The 15547-nt window shown below is 45.0% G+C and overlaps 1 protein-coding gene across 4 annotated transcripts in view; it reads left to right on the top strand.

The window, feature by feature from the left end:
- The window catches only part of IL16 (interleukin 16), a 128599-nt gene that overhangs the window by 42079 nt on the left and 70973 nt on the right, over positions 1-15547 (top strand). Inside the window, exon 1 of one of the 4 annotated variants that reach the window (XM_062206337.1) lies at positions 6343-6415. The exons of the other annotated variants lie outside the window; for them this stretch is intronic. Within the exon in view, the coding sequence (XP_062062321.1) occupies positions 6377-6415 (39 nt within the window). The 5' untranslated portion in view covers positions 6343-6376. Of the gene's footprint in view, positions 1-6342; positions 6416-15547 lie in introns of those variants that run through there. 4 annotated transcript variants of the gene reach the window in all.

Raw genomic sequence — 15547 nt, 5'->3', positions numbered from 1 at the left:
CCTTTGAGCAGGATACTGAGGGCCAAAGGGAGCAAGCTCAGCCCAGCTCTCTGCTTTGCCCAATTTCTTCTCCTTCTCCCCCTCGCTCTTTCTGTTTCTTCAAGTATTGGCCAGCGCCTGTTACACTATCCTCTGGGGATAGAGACACGTCTGGTTCTGTGCCCTCGGGGAGCATGCCATTTAGAGGAGGGGACTTGTGCGGTGGGCACTGTGGCACAGAGCTCACACTGCTGCCGCTGGGGACGCCAGCCTCCCTCACAAGAGAGCCTGCTTCGAGTTCCGACTCCCCCCTGCCAGCCAAGCTTCCTGCTAACCTGCATCTTTTTATTTTTAATTTTTTATTTTTTTTGACAGACAGAGTGGATAGTGAGAGAGAGAGACAGAGAGAAAGGTCTTCCTTCCGTTGGTTCACCCCCAAATGGCCGCTACTGCTGGTGCGCTGCGCCAATCCAAAACCAGGAGCCAGGTGCTTCTCCTGGTCTCCCATGCGGGTGCAGGGCCTAAGGACTTGGGCCATCCTCCACTGCCTTCCCGGGCCACAGCAGAGAGCTGGCCTGGAAGAGGAGCAACCGGGACAGAATCGAGTGCCCCAACCGGGACTAGAACCCCGGGGTGCCAGCGCCGCAGGTGGAGGATTAGCCTAGTGAGCCGAGGCGCCGGCCCTAATCTGCATCTTGAGAGGCCCTCGGTGAAGGCTCCAGTACTTGGGGCCTTGCCACCATGTGGGAGACCTGGCTGGAGTGGAGCTCTGGGCTCCTGGCTTCAGTCCGGCTCAGCCCTGGCTGTTGTAGGTCTTTGGGGAGTAAACCAGAGAATCAAAGATCTCTCTCTCTCTTTCCTCTTCTTCTCAATCTCTCTCTCTCCCCCCCTTCTCTGTTGCTTTGGCTTTTAAATGAGTAAAAATAAACATTAAAAAAAAACCCAGAAGGGAATAGGTGTAAGCATAGCTCATCCTGTCCATTGCCACTTCAAACTGTAACTTTGTTCAGTTTCTTTTCTTTTTTTTTAATATGATTTATTTTATTTATTTGAAAGAGTGACAGAGAGAGAAGGGAGAGACAGACAGACAGTGATCTTCCATGTACTGCTTCACTCCCCAGATGGCTGAATGGCCAAGGAACTCCATCCGGGTTTCCCACATGGGAGGGGCCCAAGCACTGGGGGCATCTTCTGCTGCTTTCCCAGGCCACCCACAGGGAGCTGCATCGCAAGTGGAGCAGCCAGCAGGCAGCAGCTTTGCCTGCTGTGGCCCCTGTGAGATTCTCAAGGCGAGGCCCCAGTTTTTGTGTTTTTCACCCTGGATTTCACAGGATAGCCTGCCGCACGAGGTGGGACAGAGGCGGTCGGAGCAGGCATCTCCGTCTCGTTCGCCATCTCAGGGGGAAATCCCATTACTGCTGAATCATTAAGTCTGATGTGTGCTGTGGACATTTGGTGCATATTCTTTCTTGGATTAAGGAAGTTTCCTTTGATTTACAGCTGGCAAGAATATTATTTTCGAGAGAGAGAGAGAAAAAGAGAGAGGGGGAGAGCTTTCTCACCTGCTAGTTCACTCCCCGAGGGCCCGCAGTGACCTGGGCTGGGGCTGGGAGTCAGAACGCAGTGCAGGTCCCTCACCTGGGTGCCAGGAACCCGGCAGCTTGAGCCATCGCTGCTGCCTTCCCGGGCTGTGTTAGCAGGAAGCTGGAGTGCGGGACCAGAGCTGGAGTGCAAACCCAGGTACTCAGATACGGGACGAGAGTGTCCACACCACTGGGCTACGTGCTTGGGGACGAGAGTGTCCACACCACTGGGCTACGTGCTTGGGGACGAGAGTGTCCACACCACTGGGCTACGTGCTTGGGGACGAGAGTGTCCACACCACTGGGCTACACGCTTGGGGATGAGAGTGTCCACACCACTGGGCTACACGCTTGGGGACGAGAGTGTCCATACCACTGGGCTACGTGCTTGGGGATGAGAGTGTCCACACCACTGGGCTACACGCTTGCGGACGAGAGTGTCCACACCACTGGGCCACACGCTTGGGGATGAGAGTGTCCACACCGTTGGGCTACGTGCTCGGGGACGAGAGTGTCCACACCACTGGACCACACGCTTGTTACCTGGCTCAGTTTTCATTCCCTCCCCCTCCCCACAATTGCTGTTGACTTTTATTAAGTGATTTTTTTCTGAATTTGATACAATGACCATATGGATGTTTTCTACTTTATTCTTGTTAATATGGTGAATTACTTTGATTGACTTTTTTGAACATTAAAAAAAAATCTTAGGTATCTGGAATGCATATCTTTCAAGATCGACTTAATTATGATATGATATTCAACTTAATTATGATATATTACACTTTTAACATAAATATGGACTTGACGTGCTAGTGTTGCATTAGAGTTGTTGTTGTTTGTGTTTATGGAAGGGGATGGCCTAAAATTTACCTTCTTTTAATATCCGTGTCTGGATTTCATACTATGAGTCCTGTGACTTCCTGAAATGAGTTAGGAAATATTTTCTCTTTTCCATTCTTTGGAAAAGTTTGACGAATATTGTGCATTAAGGAATGGTCGGAAGAATTTACCTATGAGCCATCTGGTCCAGAGATTGCTTTCGGGAAAGGTCTTCAGTGACCATTGAAACTATTGAACAGACACAGGACTTTTCAGATTTTTAATTTCTTCCAGTATCAGTTTTGGAGAGAATGTCTTTTCATTCATTCTGGGAATTTGTTTCTTCTGGACATCTAAATTGAATAGCATAAATTTGTTCATAAAAATTTTATATTTTTAGCGAAATTTTACTGAGGCCATTTTCAGATTTACATGGATTTATAAAGCTTGATAGAAAGATAGAAACCCTTTCTCAATTTCCTGCGAAGCAGTATTCACAAAACTCCAGCACAACGTCACAGAGTACCGCTCTTGGTGCAACCTGCTAATCTTAGGGTGCCTCGTATGTGTGTGCCTATCCATTTGTGAGTATGTGCACTTCTCTCCTCTCCCTCTCTTCCTTTCTCTCTCTCCCTCTCTCAACTCATTGGTTCCTAAACTATTTTGTAGATAAAGAAGAGAACCACCTAGAATGAATGGTTTTAATCACTGGAAATTTGTGGAGAGAGAACACACACACATGGACACATGCAGACATATGCGGTTGCTGAATGCCATGCTCTATACCTGTCTAGTAGGTTAAGTATGATAATCATATTTTCCAGATCTTTTTTTTCTTTATCCATTTCATCTGACAGCTGCTGTGAGAACTGTGTTCACGTGCCCTGTTAGGGTTGTGGATTTGTGTATTTCCTCCTACATAGTTTGAGTTTATGTTGTAGGTTCCTAGACCAGCAGACACTGTTTACATGTAATGTAATTTCAGATGTGTTTGGATCTATAGCTATTATTTTAGTATTTGGATCCTATTTATCCCAAGTGTGTCATCTTCTGTCTTCTCTCTTCTTGCCCTCTTTTTTATTAATATATTTTATGACTTCATTTTCCCTTTCATTTCTTTGTTAGTTGTAATTTCTTATTATTATGTTAATCATTAAAATATACAACATCTGTGCTTAATATATGAGTCTCATAGAAACTAATACCTTAAACCAATTCTTTTTTTAGAAAGCCTTCATTTAATAAATACAAATTTCATAGGTATAGCTTTTGGAATATAGCAATTCTTCCCCCCATATCTGCCCTCCCAGCCCCACTCCCATCCCACCTCCTACTCCCTCTCCCATCCCATTCTTCATTAAGGTTCACTTTTAATTATTTTTATATACAGAAGACCAACACTATACTAAGTAAAGATTTCAATAGTTTGCACCCAAAAAGACACACAAAGTATAAAGTACTGTTTGGAGACAAGTTTTACCATTAATTCTCATAGTACAACTCATTAAGGACAGAGGTCCTACAAGGGGCGCAAGTGCACAGTAACTACTGTTGTTGATTTAACAATTGACATTCTTATTTATGACGTCACCCCAGGCTCTTGTCATGAGCTGCCAAGGCTATGGAAGCCTTTGAGTTCACAAACTCCGGCAGTATTTAGACAGGGCCATAAGCAAAGTGGAAGTTCTCTCCTCCCTTCAGAGAAAAATACCTCCTCCGTTGATGGCTCCTTAAACCAATTCTTAGACAGCGCTAAGCCCTTGGAATGCACAAGTGCATGGCATCTGTCCACATTTTTTGTATCACTGCCCTGCACTTTAATTCTGCACATACTTAAAACTCCAAGACCTGCAGTTATTATTATCCTACATAGTCAAAATCCATTTACGTTAATTTACATTCTCCTGTGGCCATCCTTCTTCCCTCCTGCATTTGTGTGTATCACTGAGAGCAATCCCTTTCTGCCTGAAGCAGGTGTGCCTCTCGCATGGGCAGGACCTGGGCAGGGAGGTCTACAGAGGACGTCTACGTGCCAAGTGTCCAAATATTTAGAAGTTGTAAATCAGGGTAAAATCTAAGTTAAACATTTCACTTCTGCCTTCCTATCTTAACAAATACACCTTCAGCAGATCTGGGATGGCCAAGTTCAGTCAAGTCCTCAGATTTTTCCCAGGTGCTTTTAATTTTTTTTAATTTAAGGACTTATTGGGGCCAGTGCTGTGGTGTAGCTGGTAAAGCTGTCACCTGCAGTGCCAGCATCCCATATGGGCACCGGTTCTAATCCCAGCAGCTCCACTTCTGATCCAGCTCTCTGCTATGGCCTGGGAAAGCAGTGGAAGATGGCCTAAGTCCTTGGGCCCCTGCACCCATGTGGGAGACTTTAGGGAAACTTCTGGCTTCGGATCGGCACAGTACTGGCTGTTGCAGCCATCTGGAGAGTAAACCAGTGGATGGAAGACCTCTCTCTCTCTCTCTCTCTGTCTCTCCCTCTTTGTCTGTAACTCTACCTTTAAAATAAATAAATAAACTCCAGACCCAGGAGTTGAACACAAGTAATCAAATATGGGATGTGGGTCTCTTAACTGCTGGACTAAATGCCTACCCTGCCTGCAATTTTATTTATTTATTTGTTTATTTTTAATATTTATTTATTTATTGGAAAGGTAGAGTAACAGAGAATGGCTGCTAGATCTGGGCCAGGCTGCCGCCAGAAGCCAAGAACCCCATCCAGGTCTCCCACATGGGTAGCAGGGGCCCGAGCACTTGGGCCATCTTCCGCTGCCTTCCCAGGTGCATTAGCATAGAGCTGGCTCAGAAGCAGAAGAGCCAGGACTCGAACCGGTGCTCCCGTATGAGATGCCAGCACCACAAGTGGTGGCTTAACACTCAGCACAACACCAGGCTCCTGCCTGCAATTTTCTAATCGCCACCCCCAAGCCCTAGCAAGCAGCCCCCCGGCACCACCTCAGCCGTGAATTCCAGTGGTCTAATTTGCTCTTGATAGCGTAGGCTCAGGGGAGAGATGAGGTTGGGGGAATGAACTCTGCTGATAGAATCCGATGCCTCTCACCACCCTCGCTTCTCAGTTCCTCTCTAGTTAATGATAGACCTGTGGCCCTGTGTTTACACGTGGTGGAGTTGGAGCTGGTGCTTTTGTTCATGGCACCGTGGGACACAGGAGGCAGTGAGACTGGGAACTGGCACGCAGTAAAAGCTCTATAAATATTTGTGGGAAGAATGGTTGCATACATGGGTATAGTGAGTCCACCCTTAAGACAGAGAGTCTACTGAATTTGCATTGGGTGGCTTTTTTTTTTTTTTTTTTTTTTTGAGCCAACACATGAGTTTATATTGGACATTGCTTAGGGCACTCCCCCTGGCCGGGATTTGGAGTCCCTGGGCTCTGACCCTGGGTAAAGGATGGCTGCAGATAAGAACAGACCCGTGGGAGAGTCTCCCTCCCAAAAGACTGTTACGATACCATGCGTTCGTCCACCTGGTAACGTCTTCTATAGTGTGGAAAATCCTGCTTTTCTTTATACATTCGAAATCCTGTTGGGGAAAGTCACCACCCCCGGAGCATGACTCAGGGTGCAGTGAGGTCAGACCAACCGTCTGCAGCTCTGGCATGCGCGCAGGGTGGAGGGAGGCTGCTCAAGGTCGACTTGGAGCCCAGTGAGCAGCTCAGCCTGTGGCTTTGAGGCCTGGGCCTCCTGGGCGAGTGGGAAACCCAATCCTTTGGCCGCTTGCCTCTTCCTGCCACAGAGGAGCAGCCTGGGGATGCTAAGAGCAGCCGCTGGGACCGAGGCTGGGAGCTCCAGGACTCCCACGGAGCCGACTGTGTCCCAGGATCGCGTGGGAGGGCGGGAGGGAGGCATGGGTGGTCCGTGTGTAGAATGTGGGGAGGGGCTGCCCACAGGTACCATCCGTGTTCTCTCTCTGACTGTCCCCAGACTCGCGTGGTTTCTACTGCTGTTTCTGTGGCATTCCACATGAAGACATTTGGAACTATTTTCCTAGAAGCTGGTTTTGTAAGTTGGCCTTTTGAATCCCGCCGGCTCTGTCTGGCGGGACACCGTTTGGTTAGCATAAGGGGCGTGTGCTGGAAGGATGCATTGGGAGGAGTTAGGATGCTCTCTACCTTTTTAGCTCTCTTTGTCAACGAGGCTCTCCCTTTGCACCTAACACCCGGCTTCAACCATCCTATTTTTTTTTTTAAAGAGTTCTTTGTTTTATTTGAAAGGCAGAGTTAGAAGAGTCAAATAGAGGGAGATCTTCCATCTGCTGGTTCACTCCCCAAATGGCTGCAACAGCCAAGGCTGGGCCAGACCAAAGCCAGGAGCCAGGAGCTTTGTCTGGGTCTCCCAGTGTAGGGGCCCAAGCAGTTGGACCATCTTCCACTGCTTTCCCAGGTGCACCAGCAGGGAGCTGGATCGGAAGTGGAGCAGCTGGGACTTGAACCGGCACCCATATGGGATGCAGGCACTGCAGTTGGAGGTTATAACCCGCTGAGCCACAGCGCTGGTCCAGCTCCAGCGTTTCTTAACATGCAATCACAGGTCACCACCTCCACGTCCTTGACTGCCGCTCCCTGGCCTGGAATATCTTCCTCCCCTTCATCTTCATGAACCAGAAGGCTTGGCTTCAGCAGAACCCCCTAAGGCTTGGCTTCAGCAGAACGTCTCCCAGACAGCCCTTCCTGATCTCCCGCTAGGTCATCCCCACTGGTTTCCTCCACCCCTACTTGAAACAACAAACAATAAAAATTATATTATATAAGAATAAATGTACAGGGGCCAGCGTTGTGGCTTAAGCAGCATTGTGGTTCAGCTGCTACCTGAAATGCTGACATCATATCATAGTGCTGATTTGAGTCCCGGCTGCTCCATTTCCAGCCCAGCTCTCTGCTAATGCATTGGGAAAGCAGCAGGAGATGGCTCAAGTGCCTGGGTCCCTGCACCCATGTGGGAATCCAGGATGGAGTTCCTGGCTCCTGGCTTCAGCCTGGTCCAGACCTGGGCATTGTCCCCATTTGGGGAGTGAACCAGCCAGTGGACGTGGAAAATTGTGTGTGTGTGTGTGGTGCAGGCCCCAGAGCTGTGTGTGTGTGTGTGTCACTTGTCACTCTCAGCCTCTCTCTGTTTCTATGCCTTTCAAGTAAATAAATCTTTAAATAATAAATTTATAAAATGCATGCATGCCAAAAAACAGAAATGCCCCAGACACCCGCATTTCATTCATCAAGTAGACCCTGCTGCTGGCTTCGAGGTCCTGTATCTCTTCCTGATCCCATCTCATGTCTGTCCCTCTCAGAGGCAACTGCTATTCTTAACTTGTTTTGTCCCATCGTCCTATACGTAGGCCACTGTAAAACTCATATTGGGAAATAAATGTACCACTTAGGGTAACTTTGAAAGAAATAGTATATGGTTGAGATATTCTTGAGTATATCCTTTGTATCATCCTCGGCTTCTGTTTGTAGTTTACCACAGCTGTTTGCGTGCCTCAAGGATGTATAATTTAATTCCATTTACTTCTGAATTATATTTGCATAATTCTTTTTAAAAAAATTCTTTGACTTTCAGTCTACCGATGTAATCTTTGCAGTGAGAGTACTGTAGAAAGCATATAGTCGGGTCATTGGCAATCTCATCCGTTCTGCTGGTCTGTGTATTTTAATTAGTGTGTTTAGACCATTTGCATTCTAGGTGATGAATGTTAGGCTTTCACATCTGTTTGTCATTTTCTTATTTGTTTTCTATTTGTTCCCTCTGTTGATGGCTCTTCTCTTCTTTTCTCTTGCTGTCCTTGCATTACTTGAACATTTTTTTAGAATTCTACTTTGATGTATTTACAAGGCTTTTTTTTTTTTTTTAAAGTGTATCTATTTGAAAGGCAGAGTCACAGAGAAAGAGGAAGAGACAGAGAGTGAGGTCTTCCATCTGCTGGTTCATTTTCCAAATGGCCACGGAAGCCAAAGCTGGGCCAGGCCAAAACCAGGAGCCAGGAGTATCATCCATGTCTCCCATGTGGGTGCAGGGGCCAAGGACCTGGGCCATCCTCCCTTGCTTTTCCCAGCCATTAACTGGGAGCTGGATTGGAAGTGGAGTAGCTGGGACATAAACCGGTGCCCATATGGGATGCTGGTGTTGCAGGCAGTGGCTTAACTCGCTATGCCACAATGCCAACCCCTATAATGCTTTTGAGTCTATAACTTTCTATAATCTTCATAGTGGTTGTTGTATGTTGTATGTATTACCACACATGCACACACACACACACAACTTATTACTCAGTCTCCTTGGTACTAACATTTTACTACTTTGAATGAAGCATAGAAAACTTAGGTTTAGCCCCGTCTACCCTCCTCATGTCTTCAATATCACTGTCTTGAGTATTTTCTCTGACTCCATTCAACACCCCTTCAGGTGATGTTGTAGCTTTTACTACAATTTTAAAACAAAATTGAGGCTGGCGCCGCAGCTCAATAGGTTAATCCTCCACCTTGTGGCACCGGCACACCAGGTTCTAGTCCCGGTCGGGGCACCGGATTCTGTCCCGGTCGCTCCTCTTCCAGGCCAGCTCTCTGCTGTGGCCCGGCAGTGCAGTGGAGGATGGCCCAAGTGCTTGGGCCCTGCACCCCATGGGAGACCAGGAGAAGCACCTGGCTCCTGGCTTCAGATCAGCGTGGTGCGCCGGCCACAGCAGCCACTGGAGGGTGAACCAACAGTAAAAGGAAGACCTTTTTCTCTGTCTCTCTCTCTCTCACTGTCCACTCTGCCTGTAAAGAAAACAAAATTGAAGGAACATGGAAGGGGAAGGGTGATCCACTCTGTGGGTATCTAGGGCAACCTATTCTGCTGTTCTTTCCTTCTGAAAATTCCTGCTATTTTATAATTTTCTTTTTATTTGGAGAACTTTCTTGAGGCAGTCTTTAAGATTTTCAAATGTTTTGAAAACATTAAAAAAATTGTATGAACAATAATTGTACTTAGGTGCAGAGCAGAGCGTGACATTGTCCTGATGAATCAGGGTCATTCACATTGCCCTCTCTCTGTCGTCACTGTGTGATCAAAGTCTTGGCATCTTCTCTCCTAGTTCCTCAGAAAATGAGTAATAAGTTCTGGTGAGCTGCGGTCATGCCCTGGGTTATGTCACGCAGGAGGACGAGCCCTGCCATTCCGCTGTCTGTGGTGGTGCTACCCATTATCCAGCCGCCCCCATCTCCCGCCCACGCACCCCTGCCAGCCTCTAGTCAGTGCTATTCTGTGTTCACGTGGACTTTTTTTTGGCTTCCATAGATAAGGGAGAACTTCCTGTGTCTGGATGATTTCACTTAACATAATTTCCTCCAGTTCTATCCCGCAAAGAACAGGAGTTCACAACGTTTTAAGGGCTGAATGATATTCCATTGTGTATGCATAACACACTGTCTTTTTGTTTTTTAAGATTTATTTATTTGAAAGTCAGAGTTACACAGAGAGAGAAGGCAAGGCAGAGAGAGAGAGAGATCTTCCATCCGCTGGTTCACTCTCCAGTCGGCTGCAATGGGCGGAGCTGCGCCAATCCAAAGCCAGGAGCTGGGAGCTTCTTCCGGGTCTCCCATGCAGGTGCAGGGGCCCAAGCACTTGGGCCATCTTCCACTGCTTTCCCAGGCCATAGAAGAGAGCTGGATCGGAAGTGGAGCTGCTGAGACTTGTACTGGGACCCATATGGGTTGCCGGCACTGCAGGCAGTAGCTTTACCTGCTACACCACAGCGCTGGCCCTCATGACACATGGTCTTTATCCATGTATCTGATGATAGACACTTCGGCGAACTCCATATCTTGGTTACTGTGAACAGTGCTGCAGTCTAAACGTGGGGGGTGCAGGTGTCTCTTTGATGTAATGATCTCATTTATTTATTTATTTGACAGGTAGAGTTACAGACAGTGAGAGAATGAAGAGATAGGTCTTTCTGTTGGTTCACTCCTCAAATGGCTGCCACAGCAGGTGCTGTGCTGATCCAAAGCCAGGAGCCAGGTGCTTCTTCTGGGTCTCCCATGTGGGTTCAGGGGCCCAAGCACTTGGGCCATCCTCCACTGCCCTCCTGGGCCACAGCAGAGAGCTGGACTGGAAGAGGAGCAACCGGGACTAGAACCTGGCACCCATATGGGATGCCAGTGCCGCAGGTGGAGGATTAACCAAGTGAGCCACGGTGTCGGCCCCAATCTCATTCATTTTTGATATAGACCTGGTAATGGGATGGCTGGTTCTATCCCTAGTGTTTTTTAGGAATCTCCATAGTGTTTTCCACAGTGGCTGTACTAATTTACATTCCCTCTAGCAGTGCTAGGGGTTCCCCTTTCTCTAGCTCCTCACCAGTATTTGTTACTTTTTGATTTTTCAGTGTCTTTGATAATAGCCATCCTAACAGGGGTGGGGTGGTATCTCATTGTGTTTCTCCAATGGATAGTGATATTGAGCATTTTTCCATGTACTTGTTGGCTACGTGTGTTTCTGCTTTTGAGAAATGTCTGTTCAGATCAGATATTTTGCCCATTTCTTAACTGGATTGATGGGATTTTGTTGTTGAGGCTTTTTTCCCCTTATATATTCTGTATATTAATAATTTATCAGAGGAGTAGCTTGCAAATATTTTCTCCCATTCTATCTGCTGTCTCTTCACTCTGTTGATTGTCTCCTTTGCTATGCAAATGTTTCTTAGTTTAACATAATTCCTTTTATCTAGTTATGTTTTGTTGCCTGTGCTTTGGGGATCTTATTCCCCCCCAAAGACTTAGCTTACATTAATGTTTGGAAGTGTTTTCCCTAAGCTTTCCTTTAGCAACCTCAGTTTCAGATCTTACATTGAGGTCTTAAATCCATGTTGAGTTGATTCTGTAAATGGTAAGAGGTGTGGATCTAGAGTTGTCCTCCCAATTTGGCCAGCACCATTTATTGAAGAGACTGCCCTTTCTCCAAGGTATGTTCTTGGCATCTTTGTCAAAAAATCAGTTGGCTGAAGGTGGGTGTTTGGGCTGGTGATGAAAATGCTGGCTGGGACATGCTTGAGAGAGTGCAATCCTCCAGCTCATGGCCCTCTCATCGTTGTTGAAACAAACTCCCACAAGCCTTGGTCAAGAGATGCCAAAATGGCAAACGTGCATGTCCTTTTTTTTTTTTTTTTTATCACCGACCCTATTCATAGTAATTTTTAAAAGAATAGCTATGTAAGTACAAATCTATAGAGTATGCATCAAACTGATGCTGAAAAATCAAATAACCTGGATATCAATCCACATGAGACTGATTTAAATAAATCACAATATGTGAGGCTACATCATGAAATTCATGGAGTTAAAATACACGCTAAGGCAGGGGTTTTGCGCAGTGGTTAAAATGCTACCCACATCCCATTTGGGAGTGCTAGATTCCATCTGCCACTTCGCATTCCAGCTCCCTGCAAATGTAAGCCCAGGAGGCAGCAGGTCATAGCTAAGTAGTTGGGTCCCTGTCACCCACATGGGAGATCTAGACTGGGCTCCTGGTTTCTGGCTTTGGCCTTGACCAGACCCAGTCATTGGGGGCACTGGAGGAGTGAACCAGTGGATAAGAACTCTGTTTGTACATATGTCTTTCTATCTGTCTCTCTTGCTCTGTCCTTCAAATAAATAGATAGATAGATAGATAGATAATAAATAAATAAATAAATGTCAGTTGGCTGTCCATATGGGGATTAATTTCTGGACTTTTCTATTGTGTTCTATTGATAAATGTGTCAGTTTTTATGCCAGGATCATACTTTTTTTTTTTTTTTTTGGACAGGCAGAGTTAGACAGTGAGAGAGAGAGAGAGAGAGACAGAGAGAAAGGTCTTCCTCCTGTTGGTTCACTCCCCAAATGGCTGCCACGGCCAGCGCTGCGCTGATCCGAAGCCAGGAGCCAGGTGCTTCCTCCTGGTCTCCCATGCAGGAGCAGGGACCAAGCACTGTCTTCCCAGGCCACAGCAGAGAGCTGGACTGGAAGAGGAGCAACCGGGACAGAATCCGGCACCCCAACCAGGACTAGACCCCAGTGAACTGTGGCGCTGGCCAGATCATGCTGTTTTAATTACTATCTTTTTGTACTATGCTTTGAAGTCAGATATTATGATGCTTCTAGCTTTATTCATTTATTTATTTTTTTGCTCATGATTGCTTTGGCTATTCTGGATTTTTTAGTTTCATTGAATTTTAGGCTTTTTTTTTTTCTATTTATGTTAAGAATGTCACTGGTATTTTGAGGGGAAATGAATGCAATCATAATTGATTTTGACTAGCATAGATACTTTAATGATATTAATTCTTCCAATCCATGAGATGTAATATTTTGCCATTTTTGTGTGCATTCTCTATGATTCCCATCATAAGTGTCTTATAATTTTCATTGTAGAGCCATTTCATTTCTTTGGTTGAATTTATTCTTAAGCATTTAAATTTTTTGTAGCCACTAGGAATGGGATTGCTTTCTCAGTTTCTCTTTCAGCAAGTTTGTTATAAGAAGTGTTGCTGGTTTGTGTGCATTGATTTTGTATCCTGAAACTTTACTGAATTATCAATTCCAACAGCTTTTCAGTGGAGCATTTTGGGTTTTTGCATATTTAGAGTTATATTGTCTGCAAACATGGATGTTTGGACTTTCTCATTTCTAATTTGGATGCCCATTATTGATTTATCTTCTTTAATTACTCTTGCTAGGACTTTCAATACTACATTGAGAGTTCACATCCTTGTCTTGTTCCAGATCTTAGGGGAAGCATTTTCCATTTTTCTCCCTTTCAGTGTGACATTGGCTGGGCTTTTTCACACGTAGCTTTGTTATTTTTGATGTGGTTATCCTATACTTAACTTGTTGAGGCTTTTTATCATGAAGAATGTGGAATCTTATCAAATTCTGTTTCTGCATTTACCGAGATGCTCAAGATGGCTTCTATCTCCGTTCATGTTCCCCATTCTATTCTCCATTCATGTTCTCTATTCTATTGATGTGATTTCTGTGACTGTTGAACCATCCTTGCATCCCTAACATAAATGCCCTTGTTCATGGCGTATGATCTTTTTGGTGTGCTATTAGATAGACCTTATTGAGAATTTCTGTCTGTTTTCATCAAGGATATCAATCTATAGTTTTCTTTTTGTTGTATCTTTGTTTGGTTTTGTAACAAAGTAATGTTTACCTCATAAAAAGAGTTTGATAGAATTCTATCATTTTGAAAATTTTTGCCAGCGCTGTGGCTCAATAGGCTAATCCTCCGCCTAGTGGCGCCGGCACACCGGGTTCTAGTCCCGGTCGGGGCGCCGGATTCTGTCCCGGTTGCCCCTCTTCCAGGCCAGCTCTCTGCTGTGGCCCGGGAGTACAGTGGAGGATGGCCCAAGTGCTTGGGCCCTGCACCCCATGGGAGACCAGGAGAAGCACCTGGCTCCTGCCTTCGGATCAGCACGATGTGCAGGCCGCAGCGCACTGGCCGTGGTGGCCATTGGAGGGCAAACCAATGGAAAAGGAAGACCTTTCTCTCTGTCTCTCTGTCTCTCTCTCTCACTGTCCACTCTGCCTGTAAAAAAAAAAAAAAAAAAAAGAAAATTTTTGAAAAGTTTGAGAAGGACTAAAATGAATTCTTCTTTAAATGTTTTATGGAAGCCAGCTGTAAAGCCACCAGGTCGTAGACTTTTCTATAATGCAAGACTTTTAATTCCTGCTTCAGTCTTGTTACTTGTTATTGATCTGTATAGATTTTCTGTATCTTCTTGATTCAATCTTGGCAAGTTGTACGTGTCTGGGAATTTATTTCTTCAGGTTTTCTAATTTGTTAGCACCTAGTTGTTCGTAGTTGCTTCTTATGATCCTTTGTATTTCTGCGGTTTGAATCATAATGTCTCCTTTTTCAGCTCTAATTTTATTTATTTGAGGTTTTTTATCTTCTATTTTTTGTTAGTCTGGCTGAAAGTTTGTCTATTTTTTTCTAAAAAGCTAGCTTTTCACCTCACTGATCTTATTTTAGTTTTGATTTTGCTTATTTCTACTCTGATCTTTATTATTTCTTGTTTCCTACTAATTCTGAGTTTTTAGTTTGCTCTTGTTTTTCTAGGACCTCTGGATGTATCATTAGATTGTTTATTTGAAATTTTTGATATAAGCATTTATTGCTATAAACTTCCTTTTAAATACTGTTTTTGTTGTATCCTACATATTTTGATATGTTGTGTTCCACTAATTTGTTTAAAGAAATAATTTTATTTCCTTTTTAATTTCTTAAATGATCCATTAGTCACTCAGGAGCATGCTATCCAATTTCCATAGTTTTGTAAATTTTTCACAGTTTTGTTGTTGATTTCTAGTTTTGTTCCATTGTCATCTGAAAAGGCATGTTTGACTTAAATGTTAAAAATGTAAATGACACTTGAGGTGGGTGTTGTGGCATGGTGGATTAAATCACAGCTTGGCACACCTGCGTCCCATTTCTAAGTGCCTGGTTTGAGTCTGGCTACTCTGCTTCCAATTCAGCTCCCTGCTAATGCATCTGGGTGTCAGCAGATGATGGGCCAAGTACTTGGGTTCCTGCCCCCCAAGTGGGAGACCCGGATGGAGCACCTGTCTCCTGGCTGCAGCCTGGTCTAGCCCTGGTTGATGTGGGAATTTGAGGAGTGAACCAACAGATGCAAGATACCTCTCTTCCTCTGTCTCTCTCTTCTTCTATGTCACTCTGCCTTTCAATTTTTAAAAATTTTATTGAGACTTGGATTTGTGACCTAGCATATGGCCTATCTTGGAAAATGCTTCATGTGTTGATGAGAGAAATGTGTGACCCGTAGCTATTCGATGAACTACTCTGTACATAGGTGCCAGATCTACTTGGTCTATAGTATGGTTCAACTCTGATGTGTCTGTCGACTTAGTCTGGATGATCTGTCCCTTTATGACTGTGAGGATGTTGAAGCTACCAAGTATTCTTGTGTGTTAGAGTTCGTCTCTCTCTTTACATCTAATGGCATTGGCTTTATGTACATGGGAGGTCTGCTGTTGGGTGCACGCATGTTTACATGTGCTGTATCTTCCTGCTGAATTGATTCTTTTGTCCATATACAACATTTTTCTTGGTTTTAAAGCTTCTGATTAAAGCCTGTTTTATCTTATATGACTATAG

This window comes from Lepus europaeus, chromosome 11, assembly GCF_033115175.1.
Source record: "Lepus europaeus isolate LE1 chromosome 11, mLepTim1.pri, whole genome shotgun sequence".
NCBI lineage: Eukaryota > Metazoa > Chordata > Mammalia > Lagomorpha > Leporidae > Lepus > Lepus europaeus.
Note: the sequence above shows the minus strand (reverse complement) of the source record. Positions and strands in the feature narration are given on the sequence as shown.